General features: G+C 46.4%; 9 protein-coding genes across 9 annotated transcripts, besides 1 other annotated feature; 6 read left to right on the top strand and 3 right to left on the bottom strand.

Moving 5' to 3' along the window:
* Positions 1 to 1,110: 1,110 nt before the first annotated feature.
* FPSE_07333 (uncharacterized protein) lies at positions 1,111 to 1,849 on the top strand (the record flags this gene model as incomplete). Its single annotated transcript, XM_009260451.1, has 2 exons — positions 1,111 to 1,624; positions 1,683 to 1,849. 2 exons carry the CDS (start codon positions 1,111 to 1,113, stop codon positions 1,847 to 1,849), a joined length of 681 nt encoding a protein of 226 aa, XP_009258726.1.
* A 584-nt stretch (positions 1,850 to 2,433) lies between these two features.
* FPSE_07332 (uncharacterized protein) lies at positions 2,434 to 4,163 on the top strand (the record flags this gene model as incomplete). The annotated part of the gene is made up of 2 exons (XM_009260450.1): positions 2,434 to 2,658; positions 2,706 to 4,163. 2 exons carry the CDS (start codon positions 2,434 to 2,436, stop codon positions 4,161 to 4,163), a joined length of 1,683 nt encoding a protein of 560 aa, XP_009258725.1.
* Positions 4,164 to 4,257: 94 nt separating this feature from the next.
* On the bottom strand, positions 4,258 to 5,683 carry FPSE_07331 (uncharacterized protein; the record flags this gene model as incomplete). The annotated part of the gene is made up of 4 exons (XM_009260449.1): positions 4,258 to 4,261; positions 4,327 to 4,401; positions 4,448 to 4,880; positions 4,954 to 5,683. The coding sequence occupies 4 exons, from the start codon at positions 5,681 to 5,683 to the stop codon at positions 4,258 to 4,260; spliced, it is 1,242 nt and encodes a 413-aa protein (XP_009258724.1).
* A 232-nt stretch (positions 5,684 to 5,915) lies between these two features.
* FPSE_07330 (uncharacterized protein) lies at positions 5,916 to 8,398 on the top strand (the record flags this gene model as incomplete). The annotated part of the gene is made up of 4 exons (XM_009260448.1): positions 5,916 to 6,097; positions 6,185 to 6,281; positions 6,324 to 7,612; positions 7,669 to 8,398. The coding sequence occupies 4 exons, from the start codon at positions 5,916 to 5,918 to the stop codon at positions 8,396 to 8,398; spliced, it is 2,298 nt and encodes a 765-aa protein (XP_009258723.1).
* A 231-nt stretch (positions 8,399 to 8,629) lies between these two features.
* On the top strand, positions 8,630 to 9,094 carry FPSE_07329 (uncharacterized protein; the record flags this gene model as incomplete). Its single annotated transcript, XM_009260447.1, has 2 exons — positions 8,630 to 8,779; positions 8,825 to 9,094. 2 exons carry the CDS (start codon positions 8,630 to 8,632, stop codon positions 9,092 to 9,094), a joined length of 420 nt encoding a protein of 139 aa, XP_009258722.1.
* A 3,222-nt stretch (positions 9,095 to 12,316) lies between these two features.
* Positions 12,317 to 14,452, top strand: FPSE_07328 (uncharacterized protein; the record flags this gene model as incomplete). Its single annotated transcript, XM_009260446.1, has 4 exons — positions 12,317 to 12,581; positions 12,624 to 12,751; positions 12,853 to 14,018; positions 14,062 to 14,452. The coding sequence occupies 4 exons, from the start codon at positions 12,317 to 12,319 to the stop codon at positions 14,450 to 14,452; spliced, it is 1,950 nt and encodes a 649-aa protein (XP_009258721.1).
* A 252-nt stretch (positions 14,453 to 14,704) lies between these two features.
* Positions 14,705 to 15,460, bottom strand: FPSE_07327 (uncharacterized protein; the record flags this gene model as incomplete). Its single annotated transcript, XM_009260445.1, has 1 exon — positions 14,705 to 15,460. One exon carries the CDS (start codon positions 15,458 to 15,460, stop codon positions 14,705 to 14,707), a length of 756 nt encoding a protein of 251 aa, XP_009258720.1.
* A 207-nt stretch (positions 15,461 to 15,667) lies between these two features.
* Positions 15,668 to 15,688: a repeat region.
* A 368-nt stretch (positions 15,689 to 16,056) lies between these two features.
* Positions 16,057 to 18,252, top strand: FPSE_07326 (uncharacterized protein; the record flags this gene model as incomplete). Its single annotated transcript, XM_009260444.1, has 2 exons — positions 16,057 to 17,257; positions 17,303 to 18,252. The coding sequence occupies 2 exons, from the start codon at positions 16,057 to 16,059 to the stop codon at positions 18,250 to 18,252; spliced, it is 2,151 nt and encodes a 716-aa protein (XP_009258719.1).
* A 116-nt stretch (positions 18,253 to 18,368) lies between these two features.
* FPSE_07325 (uncharacterized protein) lies at positions 18,369 to 19,740 on the bottom strand (the record flags this gene model as incomplete). The annotated part of the gene is made up of 4 exons (XM_009260443.1): positions 18,369 to 18,556; positions 18,603 to 18,831; positions 18,875 to 19,605; positions 19,650 to 19,740. 4 exons carry the CDS (start codon positions 19,738 to 19,740, stop codon positions 18,369 to 18,371), a joined length of 1,239 nt encoding a protein of 412 aa, XP_009258718.1.
* Between the last annotated feature and the right edge of the window lie 343 nt (positions 19,741 to 20,083).

Genomic DNA, 20,083 nt, shown 5'->3' on the forward strand with positions numbered 1-20,083 from the left:
ATTGTGTTCAAAATATGCTAGTCTGTCTCACCTTTCACAGAGGTAATTTCCCCCATCATCCCTCTCTACCTCCGATGTCTTCTCCTCCTCAACTCACATTCTCCACATACGACCTTTATCTTCTTGTAACGGTCTCTTGTCCTTCCGCAATTTCCAAAGACCCCCCTCGACCTTCTGCAGCATTCCGTCTCAAATGTTTGCCCTAGAAGGATGCGGCATCTTTTGCAGATGGTTTTTTTAACATGCCTTTTGCACATCTTGTCTGTGGTGGAGTCTGTGATTTATTGTAGTTGTGTATCGGATCTCTGTTTGGTTAGTTGTTTCGTTATGCGGACGATTTTGTTTCCAGATGAGATGGAGTGAACGGTCTATTTATACAATCAATTGCGTACTCAAACAGTCGTTCACAACGGATTGGAAGCACTATGACAGTAGGCGACAAAGAGACAGTGCTGGGATCAAGAAAAGTGAGTAGATATTTTTGCATCGTGCATCCAGTGCCTCACTGATCAATAGCAGTCACATGGTAGAGTTAAAGACTGGATGGAAACTGTGCATCAATGTGTTATGTCCTCTTTGAATCAGATGCTCAGCTAGAGAACATAAAGCGTTTCTCAATTTCACAGTAATAACTCCAATGCAGTAGAATAGGATGAATCTCCATAGTATGGTGTAAAGGCACAACGTAAATGCCTATACAAGAGCTATCTGATCAATGCAAGTTTAATTAGTTCATAGATTCTTTGTAGATAAGATAAGTGTCATCAAGGACCGCTGCACCAAGTAGCCCAAAAACAGGGGCCCCCGTCTCTAGAGACAGAGGTACAACAGGTCATATCTGCTTGCCGACAATAAGAGATGCCTGGATTTTATGGAGTCATATCCCAGTAAATTAGGCAGAATATCCACTACAGTCTAAGCGAAGGACCCCCGGACTTGGAGATCCTATATCCGTGAATGTTGCCTGGAACTAACCCGATCTGATAGAGATATCGTCGCATTTAAAATGGCAGCAATAAACCCGACTTGAATGCCTTATTCGTTACAAACTTCTATCATTATTCACAACTGTCGCGTCTCCTGCTTGCTGCCAAGCTTGTCCCACCCACCATGTCATCAACGCAATCTCCCCCCTTCACACTCTTTCCCAGATTTCCTCCAGAGATCCAACTAACAATCTTGAATCTCTGCAACCGAAACGACCTCGTCTGTTTGTCCCTGACATGCCACTACTTTCGGGCTCTCGTCACACCACTTATCAAATCCAAGCCTGAACTAGAATGGGTTGACCAGCTTGGTTCAACACCTGATGTTCCCCACGGCTGTCCTGAAGACCACTCGTCTCCTTACTACCGTTCTAATTGCGAGGGCGTACGCGGCAGTAATGTGTATTACAACTCACGCATGCACCGCTGCAAACGACACAGCACCGCTTTCCGTATCTGCTTCAAATGCGGCACATACCCCCAGGACCACCCTACATGCAAGGCACCTTTTTGCAAAAAGCACTGCCAGTGTATTTCGTGTCCTCTCTTTATCAGATTACGCGGCTTCATGGGCGAGAGGCGGTATTGCAGCAAGTGCAGGGTATTCACAACGAGATATCAAAAGCACAAGGGACGATGTATGTACACAGCCTTGCCTGTGCCTCACACTTATGTGGCTGTACTGACAAATCACAGGTACACATGGCGTAACAAAGGTACGCAAGGCGCCAAACAATCACTGGACGCATACCAAGGGGCTTTCTTACGGACGTCGTTGGTGGAGAAAATGGGGAACATGCACCATCGACAGCGACGCATATACACCAGATGCAAATCGGCGGTTCAATGCAAGAGTTGTATGAGTAGCAATGACTATACACCACATCAAAAATTTAGTTGTCAAATCAACGCCGTGCCATACCCGACAACGCTCACTGTGTGACCCTGCAAATCTCTTGCCTGCATTGTCTCATTGCTTAATTTCCCAAAACTCGTTACGCCCTGAGATAACCACAAACACACTAAATATACCGAGGCCGGGTCACTCGGCAGCCAAGACGGACTATGGCACAGGCTGTCTCCCATTGGACCGGACCGTCGGAGTAGTGCGCCACACAATCTTTTGACTATTCCCTTGGCTTCATTCCACTAGAGTAATGATCGACGACTGCCAAGGCAGACCGTTGATATCGCGGATTATGAGTAGCTACACCAGTGATAATGACGCGGACGCCAAGTTGCCGGGCTGAATTTTGTTTTGCCAAGTCAGGTCCTGACGGTGGTCACTGGTAGAGGCCAAGATGCAAGACTAAGAGAAGGATCAAATCCATGATGCATCTCAGGAAGAGGCAGTCTAGGAAAAGAGAGTCCGGTGTAACCAACACATAAAGATGGGCTGGCCGCATCTACCATAGTTGAGACATCATTCTGTATCTCCATTTTCAACATGGACACCCTTCGCAACGCAATGCCCCAATTGCATAGGTACAGCAGACTAGACACTCGCAGTCCTGACTCGGACCTGGAGAGTTTGAAGACGCCCGGGTCCGGCTCCGTACCCTGCTGGAGACCCTTTGCCAAGAGACTCCTTCAGCTGCCTCTCCGCACAGTAACAATCCTCATTGCTGCATTTTTAGTCCTTCCCGGGTTATTGGCCTTGACTTCAGTAAAGGTGAGAACATCTACCCTGCTTCCATATTGTAAATACTTACATCCCAGGGCCGCGCATATCTGAAAGATCCACCAGTCAAAACCGAGCCAGTCGAGCATCTCGTTACCCAAGATCGTCGATTAGCCATCGTCCTTCCAGCCAACAACCCAGACCATGAACTCTGCAAAGTCATCACCAGTTCAATAGCCCTTGGCTACCCATGTCCTGTTATCGTCAACTGGGGTAAAACCTACGACCCTTCTAAAGGATGGAAAGGCGGTTCGCACCTGGCCAAGATCACTGGCACTCTAGAGTATCTCGACAGCGTCATCGATCCCGATACCCCTGACGAAAACAGATTTGAGGAGAATGATCTTGTTGTTTTGTCTGATTCATACGATGTTTGGTTTCAACTTCCCCCAGATGTCTTGATCAAACGCTACCATGAAGCCAACACAAGAGCAAATCGTCGACTCGCAGCTCAATACAAAGGCCATGGCAAAGTCACCATGCAACAAACTATCATCGTGTCAGCACAAAAGAAGTGTTTTCCTCCCGAATCATCAGGCTCTATTCTCCACTGCGATCAACTCCCAGACAGTCCTGTTCGCAAAGATCTCTACGGTCCCAACACAGACCGAGATCCAAATGAGTTCCACGACAACCGACCCAAGTACCTCAATAGTGGTAGTATGATAGGTCCAGTTGGAGATATGCGAAGATATTTCCGTCGGGCTTACGAGCGCATGCAGAAGGGACTTGTCAATGGCAAGGATCTATACAGTGACCAGGGTATCTTTGCAGAAATATTCGCTGAACAGGAACTCTGGAGACGATCCTTGCGTTCACACAAGTCTATCACAAAAGACAAAGACTTTGAGTTTCTGCACGAAGAGTTTGAGTATCACGTTGGTCTCGACTATACTCAACAGCTTTTTATACCCACCGTCTTTGAAGAGCAAGACGGTGAGATCATCGCCCTCAACGACGCAGCAGGTATCGCCGAAAAGTCCAAGACTCTTAATATCTCATCCAGACTTGATGGTGTACCAGAAGATATCCAAGAGTCCCATAACCCTTTGAGTAAGCTTTCAGTCCGCGAGCTGGACATTGTTGAAGACTGGGGAGAAATGCCTCTGTACGCCGACTTTTTCTCCGAGGCCATTCCTGTAGTGGTACACCACAACGCCCACAAGGACGGAGCCAAGAAACGGAGGTATACCTGGTGGGATCGAATCTGGTACTTCCCTTACCTACGGGAACTTGTAGAGACGCAATTGAAGGAGACCAAGGCAAGACCGTTGCTTGATATTGTGGTTAATGGAGAGAGTTTGGTTTACTGGGATTCGAGATCGAGCAAGCCTCAGAAGAAACCTCAGACATTTGTTGTTGGTAATAATGGGAATGCTACGTTTGAGAGACATGAGTTTACGGATGTTTGTAGAGCAAAGACGGAGAATGAAGAAGCGAAGAAAGCTTGGTGGGATGAGGTATTTAGAGATGGGAAGGGCGACTTGAAGGGATAGAAGTAGTCTGATACTGACTTGATACATATGTGGTACTTTAGAACTAGAATAAGATAAACAAGACAGAGGCCATGCCGTTGATTGATAATAGCATTTATCTATGTGAAAAAGAAGTAGATGCATGGCTGATCTGCATATAATATCCGTCGAATCACTTCCTTACAGCCCATCACTTGCTGCCGCGGATACTCCACTGCCAGTGTCAGGACATGCAAGCCCAAGTTTGTCCATCTTGTTTCTATATTCTTTTTTTATCGATACTCTAAGTCTATTCTGTTGCTTACAGTCTGGCAACAGCCCCTTCCTGAAATCTAACCCATTCTCTTATAGTCTCAAGTAGCCCTTCTACTTCTGCCACAGTATTTCCAGCATGCAAACAGATCCTCACCCTCTCACTCCCTCTTGGTACAGTTGGTGCAACAATAGGCCTTATTGTGTACCCTCTCTCCTGACAGAACTGTGCTAAACTTCGTGGTTGAGATGTGAACAACGGAATGATGGGTGACTTTGGTTCGTCGTTGACGCGAACAGTTGTAGTTGTCGAGGTTAATGAGAGCAGAAGCTTGTGTGCATGGGCCACAAGATCCCATAAATGCGTGATTCTCGCATCGATCAAACCGCCTTGCAAGTATTGATACGATACACTGATACTTGCAAGACACGAAAAGGGCAGTGCAGTAGTGTATATTAGTGTTCTTGCGTAGTTGATCAGATACTCTTTTGTGATGGATGAGCATAAAACAATGGCTGTATACGTTAGCGACTGTCATCATCATGGAGAACCACTTACCTCCAAAAGAACTCATTGCTTTCCCAAACGTATGTAGCCTTGCGAAAATGTCCTTTTCCAATCCCAATTCGCAAACTAAACCTCGTCCTTGTTGACCGTATATACCCGTGGAATGGGCTTCATCAACAATAACGTAGCCGTTCTCTGTGAGCCTAGATCTAACGCATGACACGATATCTCGCAGAGGTGCAACATCTCCATCCATGCTATAAACTGCCTCGACAAGAATAAACACCGAAGTTTCCTCTTCAAGACCAGCAAGAACATGGTCAAGACCACCCTCGCCATACACACAATTATGCTTGAACGGGATCTTTCTCGCAGCTCGGCTCAATCTCATGCCATCGTGAGCACTGGCATGAACAAGCTCATCGTAAACAATAACATCTCCAACTTGAGGCAAACAGCTCACGATGCCCACATTAGCGTCAAAGCCAGAATTGAAAAGTAATCCAGACGGAGCATTGTGAAAAGCTGCAATGTCTTGCTCTAAATCTTGCGCAAAGCTGGAGTTTCCATCTAACAAGCGAGAGCCGCCAGACCCTAACGATGGACGGTTTTGAAGAAGAGCGTGATAATCCGAGATGAGAGATGGAATTGATGATAGAGAAAGATATGCGTTGGAGGAAAAGTCGACGTTTGAAGAGGGAATTGTCGTGAGTTTCCGAAGTTGGGATCTGTCAGAGCGCTTTAGTAGACAAGATGCCAACTGCTCTTCCAATTTAGACATTTTTAAAAAATTACAGAAATATTCCCACTTATGTAGAAGCTATTTATGCATGTATATATACTCTAAAACTGTTGAGTGTTGAGCGCCAAAAAAAATGAGCCTTTTTTCCCCGCCGGGCCAAAACGCCGATCACGTTGATCCGATTATAAGCCGCATAACCTCCTTCCCTTTGAGCCGAAGAGACCACGTTTTCTATTTCTTTCCAATTTATTATTTTGCTGTGGTTGGGAAAATGGCTCCGGTGCCAGCTTTGTTATGGCGGTCTTTACGGACGCACCAAGTTTACGGTGCAAACACAGACGTGGGAAAGACCATCTTTAGCACGGTTTTGTGCAATGCTGCGTCTAAGAAGGGAGATAGGACGTGGTTTTTGAAGCCTGTTTCTACGGGTGCTGCTGATGAAGCTGATGGATGGTGTAAGTCTATAACCAAAAAAAGAAAGAGTTGAGCTAATGGTGTAGATGTTGAATGATTTATGTGGAATACGTCTAACAGTATTAGTCACATCCAGAAATTTGCTCCTCAAACAGCACACGAGACATTGTTCCAATATGACATTCCGTGCAGTCCTCACATCGCTGCCAAAGTGTCCGGCAAGGTAAGATGACCAATTGAATACAGGACCAAGCTCACAGATTAGCCAATTCCCTCTGATGAAGCCGTTCTGGCAAAGATTCACGACTCTGTCTCACGGTACGCGTCTGAAGGTCCAGGATGGTTGTTTCTAGAAACTGCGGGTGGTGTACACTCACCTGGACCATCTGGAACACCGCAAGCCGATCTCTACACTCCTCTACGCGCACCCGTTATTCTCGTTGGCGATTCAAAGCTGGGTGGTATATCACAGACCATCTCTGCGTATGAATCGCTGAGAATGAGGGGTCATGATATTGAATCGATTCTCTTGTTTCAAGACATGAAATATGAGAATTATCAGTATCTCAAGGACTATTTCTCAAAGCAAGGTGGTATTCCAGTCGATACAGTTCCTGAACCACCTTCTCGATTGCCCGACATCCAACAAGATACAGAGCAGATGAGAGAGTACTACGCCTCGCAAACCAGCAACGTTGCACATGTTCTCGACCATCTCGACAAACGCGGAAAGCAACGGATATCTCGGCTTGAATCACTGAGTGAAAAAGCTAGTAAAAGTATCTGGTACCCGTTTACCCAGCAAAAGCTTGTGACAGCGGACACGATCTCGGCCATTGATTCAGCACACGGCGATTATTTCCAAGTTCTCAACAAAAAGTCTGAGAATCTTCTTCAACCTGCCTTCGACGGCTCAGCGTCTTGGTGGTCTCAGGGCTTGGGACACGCAAACTCCCGTTTGACCCTTGCAGCGGCATATGCAGCTGGTAGATATGGACACGTCATGTTTGCCGAGGCAATTCACGAGCCTGCGCTTGCACTAGCCGAGATGATGCTAGAGGGCGCTCAGAATTCACGTTTTTCGCGGGTTTTCTACTCAGATAATGGAAGTACTGGTTGTGAAGTGGCTGTCAAAATGGCCCTTCGCGCAGCCAGACTTCGTTACGGCTGGGGTCCTAATGATAACCTGCAGATTCTAGGACTCAAGGGGAGTTATCACGGTGACACTATTGGTGCGATGGACTGTGCTGAACCATGTGTTTACAATGAAAAAATTGAGTGGTACGAAGGGAAGGGGTATTGGTTTGACTATCCCACAATCCAGTGCGTTGAAGGAAAATGGGTTGTCAGTGCTCCCAAGGGAATGGGACAAGACCAGAAGTTGGATTCCATCTCGGAGGTGTTCAACCTTGAATCCCGACTCAAAACCGAGCAGTACCGAGGGTATGAGGAATACATCAAAAAGACCCTAAAGAAACTCCAAGAGCAAGGGAGGAAGTTTGGAGCTTTGATGATGGAACCGATTATTCTCGGTGCTGGAGGCATGATATTTGTGTAAGTTAGGTCTTGTCAGGTCTTGTCATTTACAGGGCCACACTAACTGTTTCTAGGGACCCCCTATTTCAGAGAGCTTTAGTGGATGTCGTTAGGCGTTCCCCTCACCTGTTCGGCACTAAAGACGCGCTACAGTCTCAAGGCCCACAGTGGTCTGGACTCCCTGTGATTTTCGACGAAGTCTTTACCGGCTTGTACCGATTGGGTCGGTTTACAGCGGCGTCGTTCCTCGGTACAGAAGCCGACATCTCGGTCAACGCCAAACTTCTCACTGGAGGTTTAGTTCCTCTCTGTACGACGATGTCTTCAGAGTCCATCTTTGATGCCTTTAAGAGCGATGACAAGAGTGATGCTTTGTTGCATGGACATAGTTATACTGCCCACGCTGTTGGATGTCAGGTCGCTGTTGAGTCGGTATCTGAGATGCAGGCTATGGAGAAGAATGGGGAGTGGAAGTGGGCGGAGAAGGATTGGGCTGAAGAAGAAACCCAAGCTTGGAGTGTCTGGTCTAGGGATTTTGTGACTGACATGTCACATAATCCTCAGGTACTGGGCGTTTGGGCTTTGGGAAGTGTTCTCGCCATTAGTCTTCGCGATGACGACGGTGTAGGATACAAGAGTCTCGCAGCCAAGAAGATCCAGAGCCATCTGAGACAGGGAACTGGGTCTTGGAATGCTCATAGTAGAGTTTTGGGCAATGTTTTCTATGTCATGGCGAGTCAAAAGACGAGTCGACAGAGCATTAGAGAGCTTCAGGGTTTGCTGGTTGATGCTTTGAGTAAATAGATGCCAATGAGATACAAAGAAGCAATAAGTATTTATTCATTGACACAGACAATCTTTATAGTTATGATTGTACCCCATTATCTCTTTGTTTGCATTTTATGCAGTTACGTAGATGATCATCATCCAAGCGAAATGTCTTGTTTGTTATTGGTCAAGCAAGAGGGGACAGTTACATCACGCTGAAGAGCCTTCAACCTTGCATCCTCACTTACAACTCATCAACCTCACAAAATGAACGTCCAAAAACCAGCAGAAAAGACGAGGGAGCAGTCGATTGCGGAATTTGATGCCCGCACAAGGAAAATTCAACAGGATCATCCAGATGTGGATTTTAAATCTACCGTCATTGAACCCACCATGAATCTCATGTTTGACATCAAGGTTTGTCTTTACACGCTACAACTGATCATGGCTAACTCGTACCAGGAAACCTTGACAGAAAAAGACCGGACAAAACACGAAGAACTCATCAGTCTCATGCTGCAAAATACGTCAGATCCTGAAAAGGCTGAAAAGTATCTTTGGGAGGCGCGAAACTATCTCAAACCTCACCCAGAGGTTCTCAAACTGTTTGATGACATTTACATAAACAAGAGACCTGTCTCTGTCATGATCTCACAGTTACACGACGCCATCAACACAAAGCCGAGTCTTCTCAAGGAGACACAAACTGACACAAAGGTGTCTACTGTCTAAAGACAACCCCTCCTAGAACCGCTCACATGACGCCCCATCAATAGGGCGCGATGACGAGGTTTTTAGACTAGCACCAACCAATCATATACCGTCGCTACATGATGACTACTCCATCAAAACATCTTTCCATTTCTTTCCACCTGCATTAACTTACATTACATTGCATATCTCTATCACTATCACTACAAACCCGTGACTTGGCCAGAACCCGTCATGACTTATAACAACCAAAACCTCTTTACAGACATGGATCTGCTCGATGGCTTCATCAGTGACGACTTGACTCCTTATGTCTCTGACTCTGCACCGCCTTTTCCAGATGTGACCCCCACCTTCAACCATGCACAGATCAACCCTGCCAGTCTCACTCCGGGATATACTCAATTATATCAATCTGGGAGTCAACCACAACCACAACAAACTCCGGCAAAGGTCGGAGGTCGCTTCACAAGAGAGTCTGTTCGAATTTTAAAAAATTGGCTTGCCACACATCAAAACCATCCTTACCCTCGAGAACCAGATCGAAAGATGCTACAAGAAGAAACAGGACTTACAAAGACTCAGATATCCAATTGGCTAGCCAATGCACGTCGCAGAGGAAAGATTCCGTCTAGTGCTTCATCTCCAGGACACAGCACAAAAGCAATGGATATACCGCCCAGGCCCGGGACACCTGCCGTGAGGAATACGTCAGAAATGGATCCGCTCCAAAGATGGGTTGACTCACCGCCTGAAGATGAACCTGCTGCCGTGACAGCAATTGCAAGAGCTGTAGCTTCAGTGAGACCATCATCAGGTATGTTGACCGATGATTAACGAATACCCACTAACAGGATAGGTTCGACGAGTCCATACACAAGACTCTCCCGCACACCCTCAGTCAGAAGTGTTGGAACGTCACGATCTAGCTCTATCAGTTCTGTCAACTCTCACACTAGTCAAACCTCATTTGGTCTTAATGGTCTCTTCAGTCGAGGCTCTTCTCGTCGCAGAAGACGCGCATACAAAGAAGAACGAAGATCTTTGGCAACAACACATAAAGCCTTCCAATGCACATTTTGCACAGAAACATTTCGAGCAAAACACGATTGGCAACGCCACGAAAACTCACTACACTTACCACTCGAGCGATGGGTCTGTAGTCCCGAAGGACCGCGTGGTCAAAAAGACGACAGTTCTGAAACGCTATGTGTTTTTTGTGGACACGTTGACCCCGACGATGCTCACATTGAGGGTCATAACTACTCTGCATGCAAGAACCGACCAGTTCAAGAACGTACCTTTAACCGAAAAGACCATCTCAACCAGCATCTGAAACTTGTCCACAACGCAAAATTCGCAGAGTGGCCTATGAGACGATGGAAAGCACCTCCGCCTCCAATTCAGTCAAGATGCGGCTTTTGTAACCTTGTCATGGAGAATTGGAGTGATAGAGTTCATCATCTAGCAGACCATTTCAAAGCCGGCAAGACGATGGCTGATTGGAAGGGTGATTGGGGATTTGAAGCCCATATCCTTGAGCTTGTCGAGAACTCGATACCCCCTTGTGAGTAAATCTAACATTTTGAGAATTACTCTAACAATCCAGATTTTATCGAGACGGAAAGAAATAGTCCTTTTCCCTTTGAAGGGAGCAGAGCCCTCGTCGAAACACCACGGACAGCGTACGAGTTACTCAAGTTGGAACTGGCATATTTCATGCAGAACCATTTCTATCAGCACGCACGGATGCCAACAGCAGACGAAATGCAACTCGAGGCATGTCGAATCCTCTTTGCTTCCGAGTCTTCGACGGGAGGATTGGTATGTTGCTCCTGGTTGCGAGATTTAGTCTTTTCTAGCGCGGAAATCTCCCAACAAGCACAATTCGGACCTATGCGAACCAACGCAGAGAGTCGCCTATCATCAATGGAAATCAGCGGCAAGAACAACATTTTTGAAGGATGTCCTTTCGAAACACAACTTCAGGAATTTGTACAGGCTAAACAGCTCCTGGGGCTGAGTATTCGAGATGACGAGTTGAGAGAAGAGTGCTGTATGATTGTCGGTCGTCTTGAAGAAGTCTCTGCAACACCATCTGACTTTATCGCCAACTTTTTCGTAAGAGTTATTCACTCACCAGGCGATTGGCTGCTTCCCTTTCGCCAACGAACAGGTATAGAGTTGATTGATCTTTCGCAATGTCTCAACCTAAATGCCATGATCCAGGATTACACGCGTTTAGAGCAGGAATTGGGTTCTTATCTCAACATGCAACGCGTCATAGGGCTTGAACCAACAGACGAAGAACTGCGTCATCAATCAAGAGTTATAGTTCATGGAACGGATTCACTTTTGAATCATACAGCTGCAGATGACGATTACTGGCTCGCAGCATTTCGCCAGCGACATTCCACCACCACCGACGCCTCGGACACGTGGACCACGCCTTTGCGACCGAATCCTCACATCTTGGCAGCTCAATCTCTAGTTCTGAAAACGAGTACGGCGTTTCTGAACGATCATAATTACTGGCGGTGGTTTACGCAGGAGTTGAGGAGATGGGTGGCTGGGATCATGTCGCCTCATAATCCAGCCAGCAGAGTGCCTTCGGACGAAGAGATTCAGCATTATGCGAGGTGGATTAGTTATAATGAGTAAGTTTTTAGCCCCAAAGAGTGGTGATGTAGCTAACGACTTAGTGATGATCCGTTTAATCAGACTATTGCGGAGAATAAGGATTGGTTAGAGGCGTTTAAAAGGGATGTTGGTATTGATAAGAGCAAGCCTGTGGGATGAGTCAAAGATGGTTGAAAGCAATTTCTGGGTTTAATCGTGGATATTAAGAGCATAATTATTTCATTCTTGCGAGTAAAGCAGCCTATCTGTCCAAGGATGAAAATAGATTGATGACACCATATGTGCAGCTGAACTTTGGATCTGTAGAACCAAGACGCGTCGCTACTGTGTAACTAACTATTACGTGTAACGCTTGATCAATTGGAGGCTCAGTATGAGCTCCGCCTCAATAAAATATCTCGGCAGCTTATATCAGTCTCTAATTCGCCTAGATATTCACGTGCCGCTCACTGCGTCCTTGGCCTACGTAAACACATCAGCATTGGCATAATCGCGGTGGTTTCCTGTTTAGGAAATATGAAGCGCAGAATATAACATTATAAAGCTATGTTCCTTGTTGGTCAGTTAATAATTCTTGAAGCTATCACGGACTCGGCCTTCAATATGACGCCTTTTCTCATTCTTGGTGTCTTGTACATCGCAGGTGTAGCTGCTTCTGTTTCGAGACAGATTCAGCTCGGAGACCTCGAATACTTTATCCCACCCGGACCAGCATGGAAACTAAAAGACTGGAACGTCTCCGCCCACGATGGCGAGTTTACGCCTCTCACCGTCGTCGGACCGAGCGGGCTTCCAATTGATGGACGTATCAATCTTGCTGCTAAAGCGTACGAGAGAGATGATGTGTGGACAAAACACTTCACTCAAGGTGTGTAAAATAGGCGAGATACGAATACAGCTAACAGTTTAGTTCTGTACTTCAAATCAGACTCCGATGTAGCCCACAACGTTTCGTCAGAGTATAATGTTTCAGCTATATACACTGGCACAGAATCAGTTCCAGCTGGTCCCTACTTTGTCCATCGTTATACAGGCGATGTATATCGAGCTTACCGACTATATGTTGATAGTTCTCAAGCTTTCATCCAAGCACGTTCCCAAAACTACTCTTCAGTCCTGGATACCGCTAACACGACTAGTCAACGTATCAAGACCCCAATGGAACTCACCACCCTCTCCGCGCAGGAATTCAATCCGCAGCAGGCTTAACCATTGCTGTCCCATCACGCCTCTACTTCACCCGTACTAAAAAACAGCCACTCGCCGGTCTTCGCATCGGTATAAAAGACCTCTTCGACATGAAAGGAGTCAAAACAAGCTTCGGCAATAAAGCATGGTACGACATGAGCAAAGTCAAAACAGAAACGGCCATCGCAGTCCAGAAACTCATCGACGCCGGTGCTGTCATCGTTGGCAAGAATAAACTCTCAGAGTTTGCTTTTGCTGGTATGTTTGTCACAGAACATATCGACTATCTCCTCCCGGTTAATCCTAGAGGAGATGGGTACCAGTCTCCTAGTGATAGCTCTGGTGGCTCCGCTGCGGCTGTTGCATCGTATGACTGGCTTGATGCGAGCTTGGGAAGTGACACTGGTGGTAGTATACGCGGTCCTGCTTCTACGAATGGTGTTCATGGGGGTCGTCCAACTCAAGATGCCGTTAATCTCACTGGAGCACTACCTTTGTCTGTTTCTATGGATACAGCCGGGATAATTGTCCGTGATCCTCGGATGTGGGCAAGGATCAACAAGGTTCTTTATGACGATGAGTTGGAAGATTATGATGGACTTCCATCGGAGATCTTTCTTGACCCGTCAACGAAGTCTGACATCCAAGACTTGGAGCGAAAGTCTACACAAGCAGCAGAAGCTGTAGAAGGCTTCTTAGATGGACTGTCAAAGATTCTGTCAGCAAAACCGAAGACTATTGACGTCGACAATCTTTGGAGCAATTCAACGCCAAAGGAATACAATGGTACAAGTCTGGGGGAAGCAGTGGGTATATTATACGGCAAACTCACAAGATGGGAGCAATGGACCGAGATTGGGAAGGACTTTATTGACGACTATCGTGATTCTCACAATGGATCCCTTCCCTATGTCGTTGACGGTACTCGTCGAGGGTGGCTTGAAATTAACAAGACTTATACGGAAGAGCTGCATGAAGAGGATTTGGCTTTGAAGAGTACTATTGAGGATTGGGTAGCCAAAGAACTTCTAACTCCAAGCACGAAATCCTGCTCAAAGGCTATCTACATCTACATTTCTGTCGCTGGCTTGCTTTACAAGCCAGACATTGCACAAAAGTAAGTATCCCTATTCAATGATATGCCAAGCTAACAAAGGCAGCCCCTTTAACCCCTCCATCCGCGAACTCATGGATGAGATTTCCGATCAAAAAGCTACAATTGCGCGACTCAACACAACAGTCAACTGCAACTCGACTCTTGGGTCAGAAGAAGCTTGCAAGGAGTCAACAGAGTCTAAGCCACCCTCTCCAACACATATTCCTGTGTTTCCAGGTCGACTAGCCTCGGTGGCGGGTATTCCAGACTACTCTATTTCTCTGGGTGCGTTTGATATGGGGAGTGTCTCAAATGTCACACTGCAGAACCAGTCGACTCCTGTATCTGTTAATATTATGGCTGGTCGGGGTTGTGATTTTGTTATTTTTGATATTGTGGAGGCTTTGTATAAGGAAGGGTTGATCAGGGAAGTCAAGAGTGGCGCTATACCTTGAGGTGTTTACATAAACATGGGAAGTAAATATTATTTCAATAGTAATGACCAGTGGTCCTCATTACTACAATCTTTCCAAGTCAACGCTAGAAATCGGCACCGCCCTGTATGTTTGTCATTTTAGAGAGAGTTGCTACTCGCAACAACCCAAAAGATCCTGCAAATCTTGAACGCCTTGATTAGATGATTCATAGGAGTATCCCCAAAGCTTCTGAATAACAGCCCTTGCAGGATTGTCGTCAGAAAGATCTGGCTATTTTCCGTTGACTAACTGTTTGGCAACATCACCGTCCACCACTTCTGTATCTGAGCCATATGGTAGCTTCCACTCGGTTATCTCATAGATCGCACTACCCAGGGCAAATAACTCGCGATTCATGGTCCCAACATCATGCATTTGGGGGTTATTTGAACCAGGAGGACAGTAGCGGTCCTCGCAGCCATACCAGTCACTGGGATAGGCATTCATGTGGTCCGAGTCAGCAAAATCACCCAGCTTCAGTTGCCAGTTGTCAAACAGAAATGCGTTTCGAGTTGACAAGTCGCCCCAGATAATTCCCATATGATGGAGATGGGCAACACCCTCAGAAAACTGATGCGCCAGTTGAAGTCGAATCAGCTGGCTAGGAGGGTTATTGTAAGTATCGATTATGTTGTCTCGAAGACTGTCGAGTGGAGATCGCTCTAGACGCAACGCCCAGGCTTTCGGTATCGAATCTTGGCCATTGAGGACGTCAACCTCGGGACCGAAACATTTGAGGATGCGGTCATGCTGTCCCAGAGTCTTGTATATGGTTGCTTCTTTCTTGATGCTTTCGTGCGATTCATCAATATCCTTGCCTGGTCCTAGGGCCTGTTTCCCTTTATACCAGACTGTTCCACCTTTTAGAACAAAGGGGCTGTCCTTGGCCAATCCGGTGTTACTATCGTTCTCGACGGCATAGGCAACGCTGTTTGCGGTCTGTGCAACAATCTGTATTTTTCCATCTGCAATCAACAAAGGCGCCATGACTTGATATGTGGTGTCGTGTTAATGTGTATTTGCTGTTTCGCAAATTGTAGCAGGGTTGTAAAAGGAAAACATGCGATGCAGTCAGGAATCAACCTGAGAGCGGTGCGGGCAGATATTGGTCCGAAATGCGCGGTGACATTCAAGCTGTGTTGTTCCTGGCTTCTCTCTTCTCATTTTATGTCCTAGTAATCTTTCTTAATTCAGAATTATTTATTAAAATTAATTCCTGTTTCTAATCCGATACTTGACCAGTCAAAACGCCCTGCCTTGCTGACAGCCCATATACAGATGCAGGGTAGTTTCACTTCAACAACAGCTACAACTCTAGAGGTTTGTTATCGGAATCTTACTACAAATGACTTTCTCTCTGGCTACACCTTTATTTTATAACTCAAATATAAATCGTACACTGTTTGGTCGTGCTATTCCCAATCTGCCAATATCATGAAGTTTTGTGTTTGTTAGTGGTTTCCTGACTCATCAACCAACAAGGAAAGAGAAGAGAAGGTGCGAGTGGATCTCCGCCCTTGCTGAACAAGTCCGAGTCTTCGCCGCAATGTCTCTCTCCCTCTCATCATTTATTCTCTATCAAAATGGACGAATCGAACAGGGATAATACTTTACTTTCTGACCTGGATTTCTCGCCATTTGGTATCGAACCAGACACAATCTCCCCAGGCATTCTTCAAACCTCTGCTGCCCCGCCAAAAATCGGGAACCGCTTCTCTTCCGAAAGCGTTAAGATCTTGAGGAATTGGTTTGCGGCGCATGAACGGCATCCGTACCCGAGTATTCAAGATGTACAGGACCTTCAGGAGCAAACCGGGCTCAACAGGCAGCAAGTCACCAATTGGTTTGCCAACGCCAGACGACGAGTAAAGGTCCATTTATCGAGACCGACATCGCCCATGTTTCGCAACGACGACTCGGGAAACTCTTCCGGTCATCACACACCCATCGATACCCCCAGACGAAGACCTACGCCTGCGCCCTTTGAAGCCATGAATCCTCTTCAGCGATGGGCTAATTCCCCCCCGGAACATGAAGCTGCTACCGTGGACGACATTTCTCGCGCTGTGGCGGCTTTTGGAAGACAGGGTCGTACAAGGAGCAACGGTTCGTCGATTAGCAGCAGAGGAACATCAGTATCAAGTCATGATTCTGGATCCTATAGTTCTGCCCATTCAAGGCAGTCGTCGACTTTATTCGACATTTTCAAACGTCACGGCCGCAGACGACGTACAAAGATGAGACGACAAGAAGTCAGAACAAACCTCCTTCAAGCGCAAAACACATATCAATGCACTTTCTGCACCGAAACGTTCAAGACAAAGTACGATTGGCAGAGACACGAAAAATCTCTCCATCTGTCTTTGGAGAACTGGGTATGTTCACCAAAAGGACCAACAGCAATCCATCCTGAAGAAGGAATTTTGTGTGTTTTTTGTGGCATGAAAAATCCCGACAAGACACATCTCGATGGGCACAACCAAAGCGCATGCATCGAAAGACCACACGAAGAGAGGACATACCATAGAAAAGACCATCTCCAGCAACATCTGAGATTGGTCCACATGTCCAAGTTTCTGAAATGGCCTATGGATGAATGGAAAGTCATGATGGAGGAGATTCGATCGAGATGCGGTTTCTGCGGCGTTGATCTTACGACGTGGGCGAGTCGCGTGCACCATTTGGCAGATCACTTCAAAGCAGGCAACACGATGGAGCATTGGAAGGGTGATTGGGGATTCGAGGCCAAGATCATTGATAGGATTGATAATGCTATGCCACCATGTAGGTTTTCCGAGTTTTGACAGGTTTCGGTATACTGACTTCCAGATCTTATACATCACGAACGAAACTCGCCTTTACCATTTGCCGCTACAAAAGGACCAGCCGACACACCAACGAGCGCGTACGAGTTGATCAAATTGGAACTGGAATATTACATGCAAAACCGTCACCAACACGATATGCCCGATTCGGAACTTCACTTTGAAGCGTGCTCAGTCATTCTAGGCGCTGAAGTCATTTCAATCAATCCAGCAACTTCATCTCCGTCCTGGTTATGGGATATATTCATGTCGGCTGCCGACATTGCCAACCAAGCTCGTCTACGTCCAACAAAACAACTAGCCGAATCACGACTCAGTCAATTGAAGATCAATGGAAAGGGAAATATCTTTGAGAACTGCGAGTTAGAAGCTGCCTTGCAACAGTACATGACGGCACACGTATCCATGGGTCATCTCCCATCAGATTCAGAGTTACAGCAAGAAGCTTGCAATGTTCTTAGTCGAATAGAGATCTCTTCACCAAATCCATCGACAAGATTCCTTGCTTTTCTAATAAGGTTGGCTTGGAGTTCGACTGGTTGGCTCGCCCCATTGCGACAGCGTGCTTCAGCTTTGTTATCTATGCCAAATGAATCAATGGACGATTCTTATCTACTATGGGGACAGGCTGCTACTGCTGTACCTATGGATTCTTCAATGGAGTTGGATATTTCATTGGTACAGCCATGGATGACAGAAAACAGATCATTGTCTCCAGAGGGTGTACCTGAAATACCTGCAATAGCAGTACAGGCGGAAACAAGACATTTGATCAAGGATAAAGTCCGAACAACAACCCCATTCTTTATAAACGACAACAACAGCTACCGAAGGTTAAAGAGAGAACTGTCAAGATTCGTCATGACGACAATGTCGCCTAATAATCCAAATCGTCATGTTCCAAGCGACGATGAACTCAAATACCAAGCAAGATGGATCTTGTACGACGAGTAAGTTCCGTGCTCCTTACAATTTCACCGCTAACAGCCCAGTGATGATCCATGGAACCAAACACCAGTCGACAATGCAGAATGGCTACAAGAGTTCAAACGCGATGTCGGCCTCCAAACTTAGCGAGAAATGGGGCAAGCTCCCAGATTCCTAGCAACAGGCTCACTTTCGATGGAAATGTCAAAGTCAAAGATATCCATGGGTATGCCCAGCGTGGTGCAAGCATTGGGAATGTCAACTATGCCAGCAATAGCTCCTCTGATTGGTGCACAGGACAGGAGGAGATAGATTTGTTCGCCAGAGTAGCCTAGATAATAATTAGCAATCATTACTACCACAGAAGAGCGTCTTACCAAATTGTTTGAGATATTCTATCGCACGGAGACAAGATTGTCGGTAAGCAATTGTGGCATCCATAAAATGCTGCTTTCCTTGCTCATCGACAGAGAACCCTTCAAAGGTGAGATATCTGGATGGACTAAAGGTAGGTCCCATGTCGCCTGGTCGGTACACTGGACTCTTGAGACCTCTTGACTTGACTCCACCCTTGATGAGGTCGAATTTGATAGTGATGATGCCAGCCTATAATGTCAGAAGGAGTAATTATGAGGTTCAGAACACTTACCATTTCGATAGCACCGCAGAAACTAATCTCACCATCACCCTGGCTAAAATGAAGATCTCCAACAGAAAACTTGGCTCCAGGAACATGAACGGGGAGATACGTCTTTGATCCTCGGGAAATATTGTTAATGTCGCAGTTTCCTCCATGTTCAGGTCTGCCGGGAATAGTTCTCGCTCCCTCCTTTGCGATCCTGGCCATAACATCACCCTTGGCTAATCCACCGTGAGCATTAATCTCACAGGGAGGTTGCGCAAACCCTTTATCGGGATGAGACCCAGCCATTGAAGCAGCGAGATCTCCCTCACGACGGTTCCACTCCGCTAGGATCTCAGCAGATGGCGCACAGCCAAGAATACCAGGGTGAATCAATCCCGGGAATCTAACACCTGGGATATGACGGCTCGAACAATAAACACCGTCGAAATCCCAGATTGCTTTGGCGGCATCTGGATAATGCTCAGAGAGGAAACCGCCACCGTTGTCCTTTGAAAAGACTCCTGTGAAACCCCAGGGCGAATGATCAAAGGGTTGGATATCGGTAATGTTGACGACGAGCAAATCACCAGGTTCACTGCCTTTTATCTCAAATGGTCCAGTGAGATAGTGGATCTTTGTGAGATCGACATCGCGAACATCATCGGCGCTGTCGTTGTTTCCGATTTGACCACCTGTCCAATCGAGACATTCAATCTTGACCGTCTCTCCTGGCTCGACGGCTGCAATGCTTGGGACTGTGTTTGTTAGAGTGGTTCTTGGTGGAAAGAGATAAACGTACCCTCTGGGTGCCATCTGTTATGAAGATGGGGTTGCTCAGCGGCGGGGATATCGAAGGAGACGGACTGGGCAGTTCTAATTCTGCGAGACATTTTGACAATGATGATTATTTACTGCTTGATTCAATTGATGTACTTATATAGTGAGTTCAAATGGGATGATAGAGATAGAGATAGAGATAGAGATAAAGATGTTACTTACTTATCATGCCGCACCTCCGCATCTCATCTCCGCACGAGATAAGAGATAAGACTCGAGATGCATGTCGTGTGACGCGTTTACGTTACTTCCAGATAAAGAAGGTGGTTGCATGTCAAGACAGGGCGAAGCTAGTGTGGCATTGCAGGAATGTGAGGGGAAAGACATGTCTCAGTCTGAGCGGGGGAGAGATAGATATATGAGGTTGTCATGACGCGTCAGTTGATGATTATCAAA

The sequence above is a fragment of the Fusarium pseudograminearum genome, chromosome 4 (assembly GCF_000303195.2).
Source record: "Fusarium pseudograminearum CS3096 chromosome 4, whole genome shotgun sequence".
In the NCBI taxonomy this organism is placed as follows: Eukaryota; Fungi; Ascomycota; class Sordariomycetes; order Hypocreales; family Nectriaceae; genus Fusarium; species Fusarium pseudograminearum.